Source organism: Pogoniulus pusillus, chromosome 6 (assembly GCF_015220805.1).
Source record: "Pogoniulus pusillus isolate bPogPus1 chromosome 6, bPogPus1.pri, whole genome shotgun sequence".
Lineage (NCBI taxonomy): Eukaryota > Metazoa > Chordata > Aves > Piciformes > Lybiidae > Pogoniulus > Pogoniulus pusillus.
Window position 1 is genome coordinate 18,453,694 of NC_087269.1, and position 21,653 is coordinate 18,475,346.

Sequence of the window (21,653 nt, forward strand, 5' to 3'; positions counted from 1 at the left end):
GCTATCTCATGTTACTGCTTGGTTTTAAGAGCTGCAGGACAAGGATGGCCTTTGAGATGCATGTGGCAGATCAGGTCATCCTAACGCAAGACAAATCCAAGATACATCCTAGCAAGTGGCAGATCCTGGAATCTTGTTTTGTGATCAGTGGCTACAAAGAATAGGAAGCAAATTTTGAACTTTTTTTTTTACTGCACTATTACTTTCAATAGCTCATGAAGAATAAACATACACTGGCGAGCAGTTTTAAGGTTTAGTACAGAAATATGTTTAACTCTTGAGAAACCATACGAGTGAGACTTTGAAGAGGTGTTCTTATAAACAATTTTAATAAAAAAGGACTGCACCTGTACAGCTGAACATGTCCATGTATTACAAACGTTGTCTGGAGTTTGCACTGACTTCAGAAGATGCAAGACGTGGTTAGAAGGCCAGCACCTTTGAGATGTGGTGAACTAGCACTCAGCAGTCTCACTACCACAGCTCTCTCTACTTGGATCACCAGAAGAATAGTTCTTGTCCAGGCTAAATGAAGCAGTAAGGGAGGAACTGGGCTGCCTGGAGGGTGATGGGAAGACTGAGCACTGGGTAAAGATGGGATGGAGGCTCCTGTTGACAATTGGTCCAGTCCTCAAGCTTGAGTTTTAGCTTTTTTGAAGGCTGGCAGTGTTGTTTCTTCCTCCTCAACCTTACGAGGCTTCTTCACTGTGTACACTACCCCACAGGCACTCTTCCGAGTTTCTGGAACACACAAGCAGGAGATGCAGTATCTCAAATAAAACAACACTAACACATACTCAGTTCAGGTGTCTGCATCTCAAAGCACAGTTCAACATGCTTTAAAACAAGGTAACTGAGGTTCTGCAAGGGTTGAGAGGCTGCAGACACACAGAACCACAGGAAATGAGGCCTAATGAGTTCAATTGTCCTAGAAGGACACATTCTTGAAGCACTGTCAAAAGCAATTCTGCATTTCTGAGCAAAACATACTGTTCTTAAAAAAAACCCACACAAATGTATTCAGAAACCCCAAGACTCTTAAAAAGACTATGCTGGCACAGCTAAGTTGGCAGAGGCTGTCCTGTACATAACAAGTAAGTGGCTTTATGTAATTGAAGAACACTTCCAGAATCCTCAGCATTATCATAAAATACTGCTGTGTGATGTTAGCAAACTCCTCACAAGTTTGTTTTGTTTGCCAAACAACCTAGTGAGCCCAATCAAATTTCACAACTACTGGTGGGAGATCTCGCTGCAAAATTTCAGGTAGAAGAGATTCCCTACAAATACTGTTAAGCAAAGAGGCTCTGCAAGAACCTTACCAGACTGTGCTGACTTATTCTGGGCTGCTGTTCTTTGATGGACAGGGAAATGACATTTGCTATTTAATTTCACACATAAGATAGATGATGATCTTGAGAAATTCCACATAAACTTGACAAATTCTTCCAACGTGCTGTGTCTATGTAGGTGACTATCAGGCTGAAGGACAACCGTGTTCATAGAAACACCCTCACCAAGAGATCAGGGCTACCTGCTGGAATAACGGTGGGTTCAAGTTCCAATTCTACTGAAATAAGAGATGCAAACCAAATCCTTCTGTGCCTTTGAAACTTAAAGCAATCCAAGTTGTTGGGAAGGTGACTAGAAATCCTATCTACCCAACAAACCTTGGCAGAAGCAGAAATTGAGAGCACCATAAGACTATTCAGTCACAAAGTTAAACTGCCACCGGAATAAGGAGCAGAAGTCAGGAATCACTAAGACCTAATAAATCAGCATGTGAAAGGGAGGATATAGAGAGACAAACTGGTGCTATGGTTGTGTGGTGAAACCACCTAGCTAGCTGTGGGACAGGAAGGCAAGTTGATTTACCAGGCCTTAGGACTAAGGTAATATACAATCAGCAGGTGTTTGTGCTAAATGAAGATCCACAAAGCTGGCCTGCAGAAGAGCTGAGAGAGGGAGTCTTATGAAGACAAGAAGGCCCTGTTTTGGGTAAAACTGAGGAAGCAAGGCTCAAATAACAAACACTCAACTTCAAAGCAGCTTTCGAGGGCCAGGGTGCCTGAACAAATACCTTTGACTAATTAACTGTAAAGATGACAACCCCCAACACGCTATCAAGTACATGCTAAACACACACGACTATGTTACTCAATGTTCCTCCCAAATCATGTTAAATGTCACCTAGAAGACCGGGACAATATGGGCTAGAGTGTAAAACCTATGAAAGGGACATCACAGCATGTGCTGCCTCTGCCATCAGGAAGCACACATGCTACTGTCAGGGTCAGTTATGGGGGTACAATGTGGGCCAGCATAAGCACCACTACGAGCTGCAGCAGCAGCTGAGATTCAGGCGAAGACAGAGACAAGGACAGTTGATGGGATGTGCTCCTTTCTCTCCAGCCAAGAGACACCTTTCTTGGCGATAACTGCTCATTCAATACATGGCTGAACTTGTCCTGCATTACTGTTAGAGCCATTGTGAAGGTTTGCATCTCTGACTGTGTCAGAGGTTACCCAGGATTTGCTGATTCTGAGACCATCTTTGCTAACATTTCTATTGTATTAGAAGCACAGCAGAGGTGTGCATCTCTGGCTGTGTCAGACGTTATCCAGGAGTTATTAATCCTGAGATCATCTTGCAGTCAGTGCAATCCTGAATCTATTGCTATCTGTCGTTTTTAAACAAGTAAACCATTTGATTAACTCTCTGAGCTGTGCCAGAGGAAGTCTTATTAAGACACTGAAAAGGGGAGGCAAAAGTTAATTTTGCCAGATGGCTCCAGCAAGAGTCCTGGGTTCTGGGACAGTCAAACACTAGGATCTTTTATCTTAATGTGACAAGCAGAAAGAAAGGCTGTAAACTGACTTCTGGAACACAAACTGTGACATCTCTGCTGCCACAACACCAGAACAAAAAAGTGCAGCTGGATTTTTTTTTTTATTTCTGGTGCAGAGTATCACAGGCTAAATCTTCACTTAACATTAAAAATGGGAAAGTAGAAGAAAGCTACTGTGGGTTGCCTCTGCTGATAACGTAAGAAAACAAGTTTTGTTTTACAATCATACAGCAGCAAGCACTCAGGATATTTGATTTTGCATCAAGTTTGAAATGGTTCATACGTGAAGAATGAGTCGGAGACAGACCACATAATGAATCATCAGACAGGGTCATGGCAATGGCTGCTTCTACACTCAGTGTAAGAAAGTAAATGCAAAACACATGCATCCCTTGATTTTCTTGAAGTCAAAGATGTAGTTTCTGCTGGTGTCACTGTGATGAGAATTAGACTCTTTCTGAAACATGAACAGGGAGATCTGTGTTTTGGCTCCGTGACTTTGTCATGGTAGGCCTAACAGACCCAAAATAGGCTTATACATGTCCTGGCTTGCCCAGGCATGTTTTTCTGCTCCATGAGAGAAGTAACTGCAGGAAAGAAGACAAAAGGACCTGGAGCCACTAAGTCCAAGGACTCTGACCTGCCCAGACTTGTCTTGGTCCTATGGTAAACAAGGAACACACACTTAGCTTGTGCCTGCCTTGTGCAAGGCCTATGCTTTCCCCAAGTTTGGGCAAACCAAGTCTATGGCTTTGCCTAATATGGTCAGGCTTGGCTAATTGCCATTCTGTGTCCAAAGGGCAATCGACCTCAGCCCACATTGATAAAAGTGACATGCAGGTAAATGCAGTGTGCTCTGCCATTGTATTTGTGCCTGCTGTTGCCGCTGCCACTGCTTACTGCCTTAATGCTTGCCTGGAAACTCCCCTGTTGTGAGTTTACCAGAACCAGACTCTAAATGCCTCCACACGACCGGCCTGCATAGCCAGTGTGACATCGTGCCAAGACTGCACATCACAAGACATTCTGCCTGCATCTGAAAGTCTCCAGCCAAGACAAGAAGTCCTGGAGATACACAGATCATCCAGAGGGAGTCAGGAGGCAAGGTCAGAGATTGTCTGCCTCCTTTCCCCAGAAGCCTGGGAAGAATCACATCTCAGAGGCTGACAAGCCAGAGTTCCTTGAAAGCTTTTGGGTATTGTCTGGGACTATGGCTAGCTCCCCTGAGTCAGGTAATAATAATTTTGAGTAAACACTTAAAAGCCTCTTTGTAATTCTCCATTGCCTTCTGCCATACACAGAAAGAGCTCCTTGAGTCCATCTAGTGGGCAAGCAGGATCGTGACTGCAAGTGGCATTTGACCGCAGGAATCTTCTCTTCCAGTTCAATTAATGCTTATATATTTTGCTGGTTATTACTAGATCTAGATATTATCTATAAAATGTTTCCATGACCATGTGAAGAACCTATTACTATTATTAAAATTAGTGGCTGGGGGTGGCGAGAGTTCTGAATATCAAAATTAATAAACAACATTAATTTTGGAAAAAATACCATCTCAAATTAATTAATTTCCCCCTCATAACAAGTTTATGACTTGTAGGTGTGGTTAAGCAAGTACTCCAATACAGACAGTACCATCAGTTCAGCCACTGATTTGCTAACATGGCTACAAGGAAAAATAGAACACCCTTGCCACAAAAGCTCCTCTTCACTGGACGAAGGAGCTAAAACCTCAGATTGACTTGCCCTGTAAGGTCTTGGACCTTGAGGAAAATATGCATTTAACATGAACTTAGCAAACATACACGTTACTCAGACGAGCTTTTCACTCACCTCCATGGAGTATGGTGGCTCTGCAGTTGGTAGACACAGCTGCCTTGGCTTCGCTTTCTGACAAGCCGAACAGCAAACCTCTGTCGCCCTTTGTTCAGGATCAAAATGCACAGAGTAGGGAAGTCTGCCTGCATGACTAAGTTTGCTTACTCTACAAATAACTAGAAAGTAGTGAGGCAGTAACTGAAAGTGACATTTTGAATAAGGTTACCCAGAGAAACTGAGGCACTGCAGTTCCCCGGCAGCCCTCCTGGAAAGCTCCTGACAACATTGACTTTCTCCATACAAGAAGTTGTACTTTTGAAAATAGAAGTCTGTTAACATAAGAACATATGCATAATCAGGCAGAAATAATTACTCAATTGAAAATTTCAGGTTTGGAGAAAGGACACTGCTATAAGCAGGGACGACATCAGGTTAGGTTAATCAGAGTTGAGCCTGACTCCTTTTGTTTAGAAGGAAAGAAAATATTGCACATAAAATCCTTCCAGGCTGCACACTCCCCCATGCAGTTCTCATGACTCACAGCATGCTCCTCCCCTTCGAGGGACAGTCCAGATACACACTCATGGTGCAGGGAGTGGGAAGTGGCAAAACAATCCATCTGAATTCCTCAAAGGGCAGAAGCCACTGCCCTTGGTTTGTAGGCCACAACCACTTATTTAACAGCAGATATGCAACTAAAGACTGGGAAATCCAGAACAGAAGTAACCAGCACTCAGGCACATTAATAGTGTTAAGTATGACTTTACAGCTTCTTCTACCAAAGATGTGACACCTTGAGACCATAAGCAGTAATTTCTGGTTTGGCTCACAGTGTCCATAGATTTTTATGGGTTTTATTACTCTCTCTCTACTTATACCCACACACAGTGTCAATGCATATCACACAAAAACATACCTGCAGCTGAACACAGATATTACTGTTTAAAGGGACTGCTCATGCCACTTGATGACCAAGATCTGTTGCTACTTCCACACCCACTCAGAGCCCTAATTCATTGAACTAATCACCAACAAGCTGTATAAAAGTTCAAGGAACGCAAACCTGTATTTCAAAACCACTCTGACTTGGAGAAAGGATACAGATTAGCCACATCGTAAGGACCTCGTAGTTCCAGAGGCTAAAACAAAATAAAGGAAGCTGCATATGGGCATGCATCCTCTTGCAAGAGGACAGAATGTGAACAAGCAGGGCAGGGCTATCAGGAAGGCAACATTAAATGCTACATAACAGCAAGCTGCTGAAGATGCAATAAGAAATACAGCAAATCCAGTAAAGCAGATTGATTAAATAAACTCATTAGATGGCAAGCACATATATTAAACAGAGAAAAATTGTAACTTTAAATAATTAAAGCTGTATTTTCAGACAGATAAATTCTTGAATTGTTCTGACTTAAAAGCAAAAACAGCAACCTGGGACTCACCCTTTCAGCTGCACTAGATATAACAATGTTCTGGAAAACAAGAGAGAACAAACAATCATCTGTCAGACAGCATCAAGAAATGAAAAAAAAAGTAATCAGCAAGCAGCAAAGACTTCATAGAATCAACCAGGTGGGAAGAGACCTCCAAGATCATCCAGTCCAACCTATCCCCCAGCCCTATCCAGTCAACTAGACCATGGCACTAAGTGCCTCATCCAGTCTTTTCTTGAACACCTCCAGGGACAGTGACTCCACCACCTCCCTGGGCAGGCCCTTCCAAAGGCAAATAATTCTCTCTATGAAGAACTTCCTCCATTAACCAAATTCAGGCTCAGAACCCAACTAAGCATCAGAGTATCCGATACCCTCAGATGAAGTGAGGTCTACAGAGTGTGGATCTTAATTTGGGGACAAATACACCAAGGTTATCTCCCTGTCTGCTACAGAGGGGCACAGGGACAAGAACTCCCTTGCAGTTACAAACCTTTCACAGACAGATGTGTGTTGCATAAGCATTGCACCTTTTAGAGTCTAAGCAGTATAAACAGCAGAACGATGCCATTAGGCAAGCACCTGTTAGCCTGTGTCTCTCACAGTGAACTTTAAAGGGACCTCAAGGGTAAAGAAGAAATGCAGAGTTGCACACATTGTGGTAAGAAGTGTCCCTGCTATCCAAACTAGCTGAAAAAGGCTCCACAAAAATGACAACTCAGCCTAAGCTGTAACAGACTTAGGAGTCCAGGATCCCATAGAAGTTGTTTAGACAGTTTGGTGCTCTCAAATTTTCAGCCTACTCTGTGTTTCAATACAATTCAGCCTCAACTTCAGCTTACATGCTGGCTTTATTCCAACTCACACTGGTTCAGGAAACTGAACTGTCTGCAGCTAGGTAGTGGTTGCCAACTCATGCCATACACTTACTTCCCTCAACACTGGCATCCACCATAAAGTCACTAGGCAGAGACACATCCTTCTCTTCCTTCTCTCCCAAAGTGTTTCTGCAAAACAGGTATGTGACTGCTTGGGGACTGGCAGATACCACAGCTCAAGTGCCAGCGCTTTTCTGATGTAAATCTCCAAGGATGATCACCTAAGGGGAGACTGTTTTGCATAAGCAGAAACTCTGCAGCAGCAAGAATTCCTTTCACCTTTTATTATACAGAATAAAAAGCTTTGGAAATTCCTGCTTGAGTGGGTGGGAATGGGAACGGTACCGAGGCAGTGAAGTCTTTCTCTGACATCAGCACCATCAACATATCACACCACATCAACTTTCAAGGTAGAGTTACTGATACAGTCCCCTCACTGCCTGGCTGTCCTACCACCTCCCCAGCACTGGAAGAAAACGCTCTGTGTGCATCTGGAACTGTCTTGAGTTCAAATGCAGGTTCCCAGAGACTCTTATAAATTTGGTAGACCCAATGACAATTTATAGAGTTTATAGAGTGCCCTCCTCTCTTCCCCCTCCTTTCCCCAAAAGACAGGGAGAGAGATAAAGGTAGGGACACCCAAATAAATCAATCTCACTCGATTTGGAAGTTAAAAAGGAAAAGTTTAACAATAACTTAGAAAAGGGTATTGGAGGTAGGGGAGTTTACAAAGGATAAGGAAGGGAAAACAGCAAAATACAAACAGGGATGGATACAACCCGAGTAGTGTGATGGTGTCTCTGCCTCGTGGCTGCCACGTGTTGTGCTGGTATGCAGTATCAGTGTGTGTGTGTGATCATGAACGCAGGAAGAGAGAAAGAGGGAGAGACAGGGAGGTCCTGTCTCTTTTAAACCACAGGAAGTGGGGGGAGTGGGCTAACCATCACCTGGAGTGTGGCCCACCCCTGAGGAGGGGCCAAGACCCCTAGGGTCAGGTTCAGGGTCACTCCCCCAGGAGTGTTAACCCTATACAGGAACTTAACATGTAAAAGAGGTATCTGCATGGAAATGACTGCATGTTCACACTGTGCCTGAGGTTTCCAGGTGTGCTGAGGAAGAAAAGATGAGACAGACAACCCACCCTTAGTGTAAGGAAAGCCCGAAGCAGAAGCAATACACACATCAGAGTTAGCAGTACATATTATCATGGGAGTCCAGGACATTTCTTTCTGCATATTTCACCTTTAAAATGACTGCACTGTGGATTCAAAGGGTGCTTTTGAGCTTCAGTGGCCCTGACTGCAAGGATTTGCTAGGAAAAATCAAGTCTCCTACCCTGAGGTGTAGCAACCAACACCTGTCTCCCAGACTCAGAGAAGCTTATGGAGAAGCTGTGTGAGCCATCTTGAACTAGTGCAAGATTCTGGTTCACCATTGTATATGGGAAATATGCTCCTCTTGGCTGAAAGGCAATTGGCTTCTAGTTAAGGGGTTGGTAAAATGGGAGAAGGAAGCAAGAGCAGACAAGAAAAGCAGTGCTAGTGAGTGGAGAGGCAGGTAAAGGCAAATACAAGGGAAGGGCTAAAAGGAAGAACTCAAAGGCAAAACATTATCTCCCCAAGTAAAGGAGATAGCAACTGTTCAGTACACTGCTCCAGGCACAGTGCCCACACTCAGTTACCAAAGCATGGGAGGCAAGGGACTGTGGCTGTGCACATCTGTATGGCAGGGCAGGTGTGTCACTCCCTCATTCCCTGCAAATTTTAACATGAACAGAGTCCTTAAAACAACACCAGCTGAGGACATCAGTGAATTTCTGGAAGTTCTTCTGCCCTCTTACAACAGAAGAGGAACAGATGAATCCAAAATCTGCGACACATTCAGAAACTATAGGTTAGAGAACGCAAGAGCTGCATGCCAGGTTCCAATGCAAGCAGCCTATAGACCAGTCATCCTAGGTGCCATTAAAAAAGGCCTTTGCATAACTGATGAAGAGAAACTGCCAGTGTGTGCTAATAATCATATTTGCTGGCTCACCAGACACTGAGTCTGGAGGAAAAAAAATAAATACACGCCAGCAGTCCTTTCCCAGCTCTTTCAGTATCCAACAACTTGTCACACCCAGCTCCTACTGATTTACCTTCAAGGCACAGGTGATGCACTACATTGACAGATGCAGAAATTAAGTGCACTGGGCACAGACTGAGTGTTCAAATGTCTCATTTCCTCTGTCACTGACATGAACTCAGCTCATGCTCACAAATCAACAACCCCGTGAGAAGCCCATCTTCAACCGCACAGAGGAAAGAGGAGCTCTTGAAAACATGATCCCAACATAAAGGAGCTTTTTTTGTGTATGCATCTTATCACCAATAGGTATTTTGAGCTGGACTTCTCAGGAAAGGCAACACAAATATTCACTTTCTTGTGTTAGCACCAATGCAATCATCTGTTGGACCCCACTCTGCTGTCCTGTGACAAACTGCCATGCTTGTGGGGCTCTGAGGCAGCAATGAATCTGATTTTATTTGGCCTTCCAAGCTGTACATCTCACTTCAGACTACAATAGCTTTTAACTTGGATACATATGACAATATGCTTCTCTAATAATAAAAAGAAAACAAATAAAAACACCCCAACACGTGGCCTGAAAAGACCCAGCATGACAGGCTGCATAGCCTTGAAGCCTAGGAGGAGGTAAGGTATGAAAGCAATAGATTACAGGCACTCAGCTGTAACCATTACTTCTCCCTTGGGTTTCAGTAGCAGGTAAGAATGCAGTTGATCTGACTGCAGCAAAGCCCTGACTGATAGCCAGCTGGCTGATGGGTCTTTCATACACTGGGAATTTACTAACAGTTTAGCCAAACAAGATTTCTACTTTTTTCTCATCATTTTCCAGCCCAGTTGTATTCAAAGTATACTATTAAAAAAGAGCTTTTGGTCAATGAGGAATATGAAATGGGGAGATTTTAAGGAGATGAATGGACTTCAGTTCTAGTGCAAACTTCAGGTCTCTGGCACTTTTTCCCCACCCCCCTCTTGTTTTGGATATTGCATACCATAACAACAAATAGATTGTTAAAACAATTATATTTGTTTTTCAGAACAATCTAACAGTTTGACAACTTAACAAGAAAGCATGTGGTAGTATCTGGAGCTAGAATAAACGTGCCCTTTTATTAGCAGAAAAAGATTCAGTCACTACTTCAGAAACCCCAGCATCAAACTAATTGAAAATGGCTGACTGTATAACTCTAGAAGAATTTGAACTGAATTAATTAGCTCACTTTCACTTTGAGAGCTTACCTTCCCTTTGCAGATCTGCATCAGGCTGAGTGCATTTGAAATTGTGTATCTTCTCATTGTGGAGTCTTTGATGGCAGGCGTATAAAGAAGTTCAAAGCAAATGCCTCGATCTATTGCCTTCATGAAAAAAGTGATCAAAAATCAAAAGGAGAGAAGCATAACAGTCTAACAACTGCTGTCTATTATTTATGTAGCTTATTCTCAGTTCAACTGTGTTACATACAAAAAAAAAAAATGAAGCAGAATTGTTCCAGCAAGGGCACAGAGTAGCATGAAGCAGTGGTGGGGAATACTGCACTGTACACCAGATGTGTACTTGAATATGGGGATAACAGATCAATGTGCCCTTGCATGACAGCAGCCATGACAAGGGCAACAAAGCTGGTGAGGGGCCTGGAGCACAAATCCTATGAGGAGAGGTTGAGGGAGCTGGGCCTGTTTAGCCTGGAGAAGAGGAGGCTCAGGGGTGATCTTATTACTGTCTACAACTACCTGAAGGGGCATTGTAGCCAGGTGGGGGGTGGCCTCTTCTCCCAGGCAACCAGCAATAGAACAAGGGGACACAGTCTCAAGTTGTGCCAGGGTAGGTATAGGCTGGATATTAGGAAGAAGTTCTTCACAGAGAGAGTGATTTGCCATTGGAATGGGCTGCCCAGGGAGGTGGTGGAGGCACCGTCCTTGGGGGTCTTCAAGAAAAGACTGGATGAGGCACTTAGTGCCATGGTCTAGTTGATTGGTTAGGGCTGGGTGATAGGTTGGACTGGATGATCTTGGAGGTCTCTTCCAACCTGGTTGATTCTATGATTCTCTCTTGTTTTACTCTGGCATTTGTGGCAATGTTAAACAACAATGAGTCATGAGAGAAGTTCCAAATAAAACTTATGGTATTTTCAGCTGCATTAAAATGCTTGGCTATCTGTCAAAGTTCCTCACCAAAAGCCTAGCATTCTTGCTTTTGTAAACACACAGAAATGGGTAAAGCAACTTCCTATAAGACACTGAGTCAGTGATAAAGACCCACTTGGAAGCTAGGAGGGCTCTGTTCCATTGCCTATGCTCCATCTGCCTGGAGTGCTACTCTATGCTTTATAGTCATATTATTTAAAAAATCCTGCAATGCTGATACTGTAAGAATTCAGTAACTAAATACAGATGGAACCAGGCCAGATCCCATCCACACAAGAGCAACAAAAGCTATGTACACATCAAATGTTTTACACAGAACTGGTCCAACATCTGCAAACAAAAAAAGAAGCCTGAATTTATCAAAACTGAAACAGGTGATGGCAATACACCAAGATCCCTTCAGGCAGATTTTTAACTTCATCTCCACCACTTCAGCTGCCTGCCAATCTGTCTGTCTGGCATAATCACCAGAACTGCCTGCCCCAGGATGCACAAAACCAGTCAGAGACAGAGCGCAGTGTGGAAGTTCAGATGTAGCTTGTAAGGAAAATTCCTCCAAATAAAGGGCTCAGAGCCATGCAGCTCCTCATGTATGTCAGCTGCTGGATTATCAGGCAGATGGGGTACTTTCAAACAACACTTCGCAGGAAGTTGTTACTCCAAGTGGAGCCTTGAAATTCCCAGTCAATACTAACCACCAAAGTATTACTTTTGTTCTGTTTCAGGATTGGTTCTAGTTATTTTAAATGTTTTATTCTAGGTCAAACTTTTTGTAAAGAGGAATTAGGATTTCTAGCCAGTTCCAAATTTAAGTTTTTAAGCACTAAGAACTACATCATCAGCCAAGAACGCCCCTGCGTAATGAGCCTTAACACACAGTCATATGAAAAAGCTAATTCACCTAAGCACATGTTCATACTAAGCTTTCTGGCAAACAGCCAACACCAGGCAGAATTCTATTACCGAAATATTGTTGATCCATGGTAAGAGTCATCTTGTGTCCCACAGCAGATATTTAGCAATTCCATATTTGGTTCGTTTACCAAGACATTCCTTTGTCTAAGTATGGATTCAATAGAGTTGCCCTCCAAACAACTGGCATGACACCCTCCTCCCAAATTAAAAATGTCATTCATATTCTTCAGTCATTTAAGTCACAGAATCATAATATCATTTTGATTGGAAAAGACCTTTAAGATGGTAAGAGTCAAACCACTATTTAATCCTACCAAGTCTGCTACTACACCATGTCCCTTAGCACCATGTCTATGCATCTTTAAAAGATCTCCAGGCATGGGGACTCAGCTAAGTCCCTGGGGAACCTATTCCAGTATTTCAAAATCCTTTCTGTAAAGCTATTGCTTCTAATATCCAAGCTAAACCTCCAGCAGTGTAACTTGAGGCTGCTCTCTCTCATCTATCACTCACTACTAGGGAGAAGAGAACAATATCCACCTCACTACAACCTCCTTTCAGGTAACTGTAGAGAGCAATAAGGTCTCGGTCTCCTCTCTGCCTCCTTTTCTCCAGACTACATAATCCCAGCTCCCTCAGTCACTCCTCATGAGACCTGTTCTCCAGACCCTTTGCCAGTTTTGTTGCCCTTCTCTGGACCTGCTCCAGCACCAAAATGTCCTTCTTGTAGTGAGAGTCCCAAAACCGAACTCAGTGTTTCAGATGTGGCCTCACCAGTGCTGACTACATGGAAACAATCACTTCCCTGGTCCTGCTTGTCACATTTTTCCTGATACAGACCAGGATACTGTTGGCCTCCTTGGCCCCTCGACTACACTGCTGGCTCATGTTGAGTTGGCTGTTGATCGATGCCCCCAGGTTTTTCTCTATTAGGCTTTTCAGCCACTCTTCCCCAAGCCCGCAGCTCTTCATGAGGTTGTTGTGACCTAAGAGTGGGAACCTGGCCTTTTTAAACCTCATAGAATTGACCTCAGTACATCAATCCAGCCTGTCCAGGTTCTTCTGCAAAGCCTGCCTACACTGAAGCAGATCAGCACTCCCTCCCAGCTTAGTGTCATTTGCAAACTTACTGAGAGTGCATCCAATCCCCTTGTCATGAAAATGAGTAACGTGGCATTTAATGCATCTACCTTGTTCTCATGTACTCTTCTGAGAAGATTAAAGTATGCTTAAACTAATTTAAATTCAAAGTTTGCATTAATAGTATTGCTGTTTTGTTATAGGCACTAATGTAGTTCTGAAAAGTCATCACAATCTGTATTTCATGGCATACTTTCCTTTAAAATGTCCAGTTTAGCAGGGCTGTTTATTATGACACAGATATACCAACTCTGGTTTGGGAAGCAGCTTAGTCAGCAACCACACTGCACCTCACTGCTTAGCAAATAGTGGCCTTAAGGCTCCATTTCCACTCCTTGGGAACACCACTTCTGTCTTCTTAAGTGGGGGACAGGAAGGAGGAAAAACGTAACATACATTATTGTGTATTAAATGCTGCAGTGGAGGCCCTGAAGTGAAGGACATCTGAAATAACATGATACATTATGAAAGAAAGCAAAAGAACCACCTAGATGGGGATGGTGGGAGGGAAATGGCAGGGAATTCAACTCAAACTGACATTAAATACAGAATTTAACAGCAAGAAAACAATTTAGATGTAAATTTACCATATTCACAGGGGGCCTTCGGAAGTAGAACGGCAGCTTTTCTGTTACATTTATGCATACCAGGTCCACGTCTAGAGTTGTGCAAGCAATCTATGGCCAAGAAACAGGAGCAGATTATTAGATATGCCAAAAAAATTCATAACCACCTTCAGATGTACTCATATTCTCCTTCATTTCTTAATGCAACAATGCCTCTCCAGGAGGAGTTCAGTTTTAAAATTGAGAAGCACTATACCTTAGAGGTATGCTGATAAAACAGCAGGGTTGCAGGTGCACAGCTTGAGCCTTTCAGGCACAAAACTCAAGCCTTCTCCTACCTCTGGAACTACTTTTCCTACAACATAATGACCAACTCAAAGGCAAGACTTACTGATTTGTTTTTATCTGACACAAGACATACAGATGCAGCACTGGCTTTTGGGAAAAAAAAGGTGCAGCTAATGTTTACAAAGGGACCAGTCCAGAAACTGCCCCATATCCCATCACTCCAATTCCAGCCTAGTAACTGTTTGTTTTCACAATTAAGTATTTTTGCCAGAAGCAACTAAGGAAAGACTGCAAGAAAAGCAGAATGTTAGACAGTGACTAGTTGTGCTACATGTCCAGTGGCTGAGGCCAACGGGTATCCCTTTCCTGGCTGGGTAGGAAGATGCAGCCCTTCCTGGAAGAGTCTGAAAATGGCATAAAAGGTTATAGTTTAAAAGTGTAGCTTTGAATTCACGCCACAATTTACAGCCTGTATTGAAAGGTGGAAAAAACTGAACACAAGGGTGGAGAATCTCCACACTGAAGTGCACAGGAAAGGCAGCCCTTCATTTACATATAATCTCACGCACACAAGATGTGGGATTTATATATGCCTGCCCCATAAAGATGATTACACAGGGCCAGATTAATGTCTGTAAGCAGTGCTGTAACAAAAAAAGATAAAACAGGATGAAGAAACTGAAAAAGAATTTTCTATGCATAGGGGAACTCTCTGCATTCAGAAACTTGCCAGCAGCTGCTCCAAATACACCTGGGCCACATGCCAACCATTCATCCCTCCTCACACCAGCACCAAGTGGTAGGCATTGGGGGGAGTCCAAGGGCTGGGCTGCACTAACTCAGGGCAGGCTACTGCTTTGCAAACTAGTCTTCTACCTCTTTGTTTACGTGGAATGTGGATGGTGATAAGAGCAGAGGCTCAGCTTTAGGCTAGAGACAGTACTTCCCTCCCACACAAGACAGCCACAGCACGCACAGAGACGGTTCAAAAATTCAGGAGACCACAGGGGTTTTTTGACCTTAAAACACTTCAGCAGGCCATTGGGACTAAACTTTATCTTTATTCCCTACCTTTACCAACTTTGTTAGGCAAGTCACAGTTGGAATGCAACGCATAAAACTAAACTTGCATACATTCTATAACATCCAGCTTTACTCCTTTTCCTACATGCAGTACAAACTGCCATCTAGACAGGCAATTTATGGGAACATGAACAGAGCAAAAAGCTCTGAACTGTGTCCTAGAGAATGTCAGTGAGGCCATCTGAAATTCAGGAGGAGAGAAAGCTGAAATTGCCCTATGTGATGAGAAAACAAGCATTCTTAACCAGCTTCAGAAACACTGGAGAACCTTCCTCCATTTTGGAAACTAAGCAATGTGGGAAAGGGAGCGACCCAAGTGTCAAGATATTGACAAGATTCTTGTGACAAGAACAATCCAGAAAGCACCACCAAGGCAAAACAAAATTAAGAGTTTTACTTCTCCCTATGGAAGAATTCCTGCCCTGCATGGAAAAATGGAGAGGAGATTTCTCCAAACACCCCAATGTTCAGCCTAGCTTTAGCTCCTGGACAAATCACACTTGCAAGCAAGTTAAGGTTCCTCTGCCTACTGAAAGATCTCAAGTGTAAAGTCTTCACAGAGAAAATAATGCGCACTAGTTGCATAGCCCAGCACCTGTTCAGTCGCACCGCAGACAAGAGCCCCATCTGCTGGCAAACTCCAGAAATAAAAGCAAGCCACTCAGGATGGCCTGAAGAAAGCTTTGGAAAGTATTCTAGCAAAACCACTGAAATCTGGCTTTGCACTACACCTTCAGACTTACACAAGCAAGTTTTTTTGTTACTGGCGATATGCTAATTGCTTACAAACAGCAAGCACAAATAACGAATATCATTAAAACAGTCAGAAATAAAAAGCAACCATTTTTGCAAAGCAGCAGACAAGACATCTCATTATCAGCTTGGAGTGGGCATTCCTATCGTAGCCCAAAACAATCCTCTTGGGAAATTAAAGGAGCAGCAGGTTCTACAATTATCTTGGCAAACAGAGCTTGCTCATACCCCTGAGGAGATGAAGTTTTTTAAGAATTTGAGCACATCTTTCAAAGTATTTTATTTACTGCACACCCTGTTAGACACAGGCCAGTTTGGGGCCTGTGCCTAACAGAGGATAGAGCACATCTCCAACGCTCATGTATTTCTTTTACCAAAGCATAAAATACCCTGTTCTGTGGAGAATAATCCAAGTGTAAATTTGCTGATGAGAAAGATGATGGTCTCAAAGTAATGATCCATTTTTAAAACACGAAGTTAATTTGTGGTTTGAGACCCATTCCAGAAGGCATTATCCATAACAGTGAAAGATCTGTAAGAGGCAGAGCTAGATGCTGGAACTCCATACATAACAACACTTGTACCAGGTTCCCTGTTGATACCTCTATAAAATTGATCCAACACTCCAGACAGCTGGAAAACCTAAAATCTTTAAAAAAAGACAAACATATATATCTGTCCTCAATGTGAACGTGAAAGGATGAAGTCTCTCACCTCATATGGTTTGCAAGAAATATGCCTGGGTTTCCCTCCCAGTTCATAGTGCTGCCTGCACATCACCTGCAAGGATGTCAGCTTAAACAGTTGCTCTCTGCATGGGCCTGCCCAGCACACAGCCATTCTCTCTGTGCCAGCACAACTTATCTGGGTGGCTGGATACTGAATCAGAGTGGGAAAGTGGATCTGCCTGCAGAATAACCTGGCACAAACCGGCAGAAATGTATTCCTCAAACCAAACTGCCATGCACCTAAGCGAGTGGCTTCACTAGCAGAGCAGACCTGCAGATATGAGTGGCTGTTCAAGTCAGCTTAGATACTGCCACAGCTGCAGGAGAACTCATGATGTGTCTGAAAAGAAAAAATACTCACCTTTAAATGAGAGAGCAAGCCCAAAACCACTGTAGTGTGTCCGTGTTGACTACCTGGCTTCAGGTGCTTGTTTAGACTGAGCTCTGTCGCCAGAGAACAAACGAAAGAGGTGGAGAGTGGCCCTCAAAGTATTTTACAACTATTCACCTCTCTCAGGCCCCCAGGTCTTGCAAGGAAAATAAAAGCCATCAGAAATTAGTTTCACTAAGCTGTTACTGTTCTAATTAATGCCTGAATTCTTCTGCTGAAAGATTCTTTAAAGTTCAGAGTTAATGTTACTATTTATGAGCTTGCAAGAGGTCAGCCATCAAAATTCATGTTTTGCAAGAAAAACATGCTGAGAAAAACATAACTTGCTTCCAATTACTCCACATGATCACACCATTCACATCAGATGTTCCCAAGTATTTGAGAATAATAAATGGGAAATGTAAAACAAAATTAAAACAAAGTACATACTCAAACTAGCCCAAAGCACTACAAGTTACTGAATAGGTATTATCCATTGGATGACTGTACTTACATGGAACAGTTTCTCAGTCTTTGGAAATACTGCTATGATGTCAAATAACCTTATATTTGCAGATGTTGACCTCTACAAAAAGAAGAAACAATTACTACCTTGAATTCTGGCAGATGCCAAAGCTACACATGACGATAACAAACAAAATAAGGAGAAGAAAACACCCTTTTCACTTTTAACTACTAAAAGCCAAAACCCCACGTACTAGTTTGAAGCAAGCTAGAATGTTTTGGTGAGAAGAACTAGATTACAGGCTGTGAAAGGAAAACAATGGTGATGTCTACTTCACTCATAGGCTTGCTGAGAGATACAAGAAGAAAAATCAAAACATAGATAAGGCACTTCTCCTGCTGGGGAGCTGCAAGCTGCATCTCTCTCTAACCCCACCCTTCGTTTCTCTGCCATTTTTCTGACTAATCCACTTTGCTTCCTACCCCCCTTGGCCGAACCTCCATTATTCATTGGGACTAGGGTAAGGTTGAGATGGGTAGGGGGAAGGTGAAGGGGCAGTTGGGAGCGCCTCCTGGGGACTCAGGTTTCCAGGAGGGCTGTTGTGTTTCTGTGTTACCTTCTACCTTGTATATTTCTGTTTATAACTGTATATACCTGCTTGTATATTCTGCTAAGCTGTAAAAAATAAGCTTCATTCAATTTCCAGAGCTGGCTGAGTCTAGTCTGGGTGATTTCCCAAGTGTGGGGGGGTGGGTAACACCCAAACCATCACAGCCCAATAATCATCCAACTGCATACTAGGTCTTTGCTATCAGCCACACTGTGAAGTTGTTCATTCTCATTTTGAGCCTTGTCATCCACCTGGTAAGACACTTAGATCTTTTGTTCCAGTTATGCAGTACTAAGGCATAAGCAGACACTGGGCTTACTCTTCTGGTTTACACAAAGAAGTCAAGAAATAAAAAGAAAAAAAGGAGGATTAGAACTGCTGTCCCATCTTAACAATGAAAGCCATATCCAGTCTTCTATATCTGCATCTCCTTGTGATTTGCTAACGATGCAATCTGAGACATCACTGCTGAGCGTCCTGTAAAATCTCCAACGTTCTCCCCATGCAATTTCCAAAGTTCCACTCATTCATTGAGAAAATAAAATAAAAACTGGAAAATCAATATACTAAATATACTTACTAAGAGATTACAGTGAGAAGGATCAGAAACAACAAGTGTTAGCCGGGTTAATACTTTAATTCTTTTAGATGTCCCCTACAAAAAAAAAAAAAAAGAAACAGTACAAAAGACTTTAAAAGCTCCTGGTATGGTGATTTTTCACCTTGTATGATGTAAAGGAAAACGGTGCCTTGCCTATACTAATTTTCTAAAGTCTGTAGTTACATTTCTCTATTTTGCATCTATCTCTTTGATATTATACCTGCCCTTTACAAAGAACACCTTGTCTGTGTTTTTCTGAGGAAGGGTCATTTGGAAAAAAAAAACAAAAGTGAATAAATAAAAGTAAAATCATGCAGAAAACCCAAGTATTGCAGTGGCTCCCCAGCCAGGCCACAACTACAGGCACTAAGATTATACTGTAATTCTTCAGCTACAAGAAGATTAAAAATTAGAATGAAGTAATAATTTAAAGATTTTCTTAATGAATAGAGCAAGCCTATTGTTCTTCTAATGCACAGAGTTTTAACAATCAAGCAACAGACAAATTCATCTTTCTCTTATTAACATGTATCACATATATGAACCCATTAATGTAAAATACAGAGAATGGAACTAGACTTACTTGTACAATAGGCAAAGATGGAAACAACTCCGAAAGAGATACTGGCTTGACAATTTCCTTGAAAGGGACCAAAATAAGGTTACTCAAAATGCCATGGGTTAAGTTTACAATGTAAACAAAATCCAGGTTCTAACCATAAAAAGAAATTTGCCATACTAAGGGAACCGCTTCTCAAGAATGATATGCAGACCATGGTAAAAGTTAACTCCAGGGCAATTGCACTGAATCATAAAATGGGAGTGATGGAATAAATGCAGACATTTGTACTTGCATCAAAACCTAGTAGGAAACACGTCATAAGGCGGCACATACGATTGCAAGCAAAAACATACCGAGAACAATTAACCTCTGCGAAAATTACCTGTTTCTTTTCTTTAAAATCGATGACATGATTAAGAGCAACTGCAGAATATCCCACTGAAAAAGCAAGCACATAGTAAGAATACTTTGTGTATTAAACAAATGGAAACAAATCCAAAGAGAAACCTGCTAAGACTCATCGCGTCTCAAAATTAACCACCACACATATATTTACCTTTCCCTTTTATTTTTTCCCCTGAAGACTAATTAAAAAAAAATCTCTAAAATAAAAATCTGTTTGCTTTTTAACACATCCCAGCTCTGACAACACCTACTCAGTGATAAAGGTTTATCAGCGTGAATGCTTATGGTCAGGGTTTACAAAGATTCTGTCCTAGTCTGGGCCCGGCGAGGGCTTTCTTTAAGGAAAACGGTTACCAACACTCAGGATAGCTGTTTACAGTGCGGACAACACAGAGCTGAAAGGTATACAGCCACAGAAAAAAAGATGGGTGAGCAGTGGAATCGATGCTCACGAATCTGTCTCAAAGGTCTCCTTCAGCAGGAGAGGAAGAGGGCACACTTGCCCAAGTTAAACCACCCCCAGACACTGCCCAGGCAGCATCTGGCCGTCCTACTGTTCTGCAGAAAAAAAGACTGAGGCCACAAGAAACTGCAGACAAAACCCCGTATCCACGCTGGGAAAAAGAACAACTGCGATCAAGAGACAGAGCCGGAGCCTGCAAGACACAAAAGAAGCTCTCCTTGCTATTCAGCACTAGCAGGTCGAGCGGGGACACAGAGAGGAGCGAGGGGAAACGCTATCGGCCAGGGAAGAAGACAGCGAGGGTTATGCTATGAGAACGGAAAACTTATCCGAGACAACCATACTGCTCACACCAGCGCGGTGGAGCTGCCGCCCGCGTCCTGCTGCCGCTCTAGCCAGGCCCAGCCCTCCCAGCTCATGCCCGCTGGCCCAGCACCGCAGCCCAAGCGCCGAGCCGACCCTGCCGCCGTCCCCTTTCGCGCCGCGCCGTGCCCGGGGTTACTGACTTACAGTGCGCTGCAGCTTCTAGCAAGCTCTGCAGGGACTTCTTGTCCAGCTCCTGCGGGAGGTTCAAATCGGCGAAGCCGGCCATGCTGTGCGCAGTGTGCGGCGTGCCGCGCACGGAACCCGACACCGCCCCACGACGGCCCGCGGCATCCTGGACCTTGTAGTTCCCTTCAGGTCCTGGGCAGGCAGCGCTCCCCGCCCGGCAGGGCTGGTATCAACCCGAGGGATTCGCCAACTGCATCTGCGGACCCGCAGCAGCAAAAGAAGAGGGCGGTGTGCCCGTGGCGGGTGCTCTTCATCCGGGGGTGCCCCACCAAATGCTGCAATAACGCAGGGGAAAGCACGCGTGGTGAATTTCTCACCTCTCAGACAGGACCCTGAAGAAGATCAAACTTGGCTCTGAGGAAGATCAAACCTGTCGCTGGGGCTGATCAAATCTGGCTCCTTGCCGCTGATTCGCAGAAGCAGAGCAGACCGAGGCACACGCTCTCCGCGGAGCCCTGCCGGTTCCCACCAGGGGGAGCAGTACCGCCAGTTAAACTTCCGAGCTCCACCTGAACGCGGCCAACTAGGGAGAAAAAAAAAAGAAAGAAGGAAAGAAAGAAAGAAGGAAAGAAAGAAAGAAGGAAAGAAAGAAAGAAGGAAAGAAAGAAAGAAGGAAAGAAAGAAGGAAAGAAGGAAAGAAGGAAAGAAGGAAAGAAAGAAAGAAAGAAAGAAAGAAAGAAAGAAAGAAAGAAAGAAAGAAAGAAAGAAAGAAAGAAAGAAAGAAAGAAAGAAAAAGAAAGAAAGAAAGAAAGAAAGAAAGAAAGAAGGAAAGAAAGAAGGAAAGAAGGAAAGAAAGAAGGAAAGAAAGAAAGAAGGAAAGAAAGAAAGAAGGAAAGAAAGAAGGAAAGAAGGAAAGAAGGAAAGAAAGAAAGAAAGAAAGAAGGAAAGAAAGAAAGAAGGAAAGAAAGAAAGAAGGAAAGAAAGAAAGAAGGAAAGAAAGAAGGAAAGAAGG

At 43.1% G+C, this 21,653-nt stretch overlaps 1 protein-coding gene across 2 annotated transcripts; it reads right to left on the bottom strand.

Annotated features, from left to right (window-relative positions):
- Positions 1 to 310: 310 nt before the first annotated feature.
- On the bottom strand, positions 311 to 20,929 carry RPP30 (ribonuclease P/MRP subunit p30). Of its 2 annotated transcripts, XM_064144732.1 has the most exons (11): positions 20,660 to 20,929; positions 19,664 to 19,719; positions 19,303 to 19,359; positions 18,699 to 18,773; positions 17,557 to 17,628; positions 13,842 to 13,931; positions 10,294 to 10,410; positions 6,116 to 6,145; positions 5,772 to 5,809; positions 4,686 to 4,765; positions 311 to 741 (listed from the first exon to the last, which is right to left on the bottom strand). In XM_064144732.1, the coding sequence occupies exons 1-11, from the start codon at positions 20,739 to 20,741 to the stop codon at positions 632 to 634; spliced, it is 807 nt and encodes a 268-aa protein (XP_064000802.1). In that variant the 5' UTR covers positions 20,742 to 20,929; the 3' UTR covers positions 311 to 631. The 2 variants fall into 2 exon arrangements, with proteins under 2 accessions (XP_064000802.1, XP_064000803.1); XM_064144733.1 differs by lacking the exon at positions 10,294 to 10,410 and having other exon boundaries at positions 20,660 to 20,857.
- Positions 20,930 to 21,653: the final 724 nt, after the last annotated feature.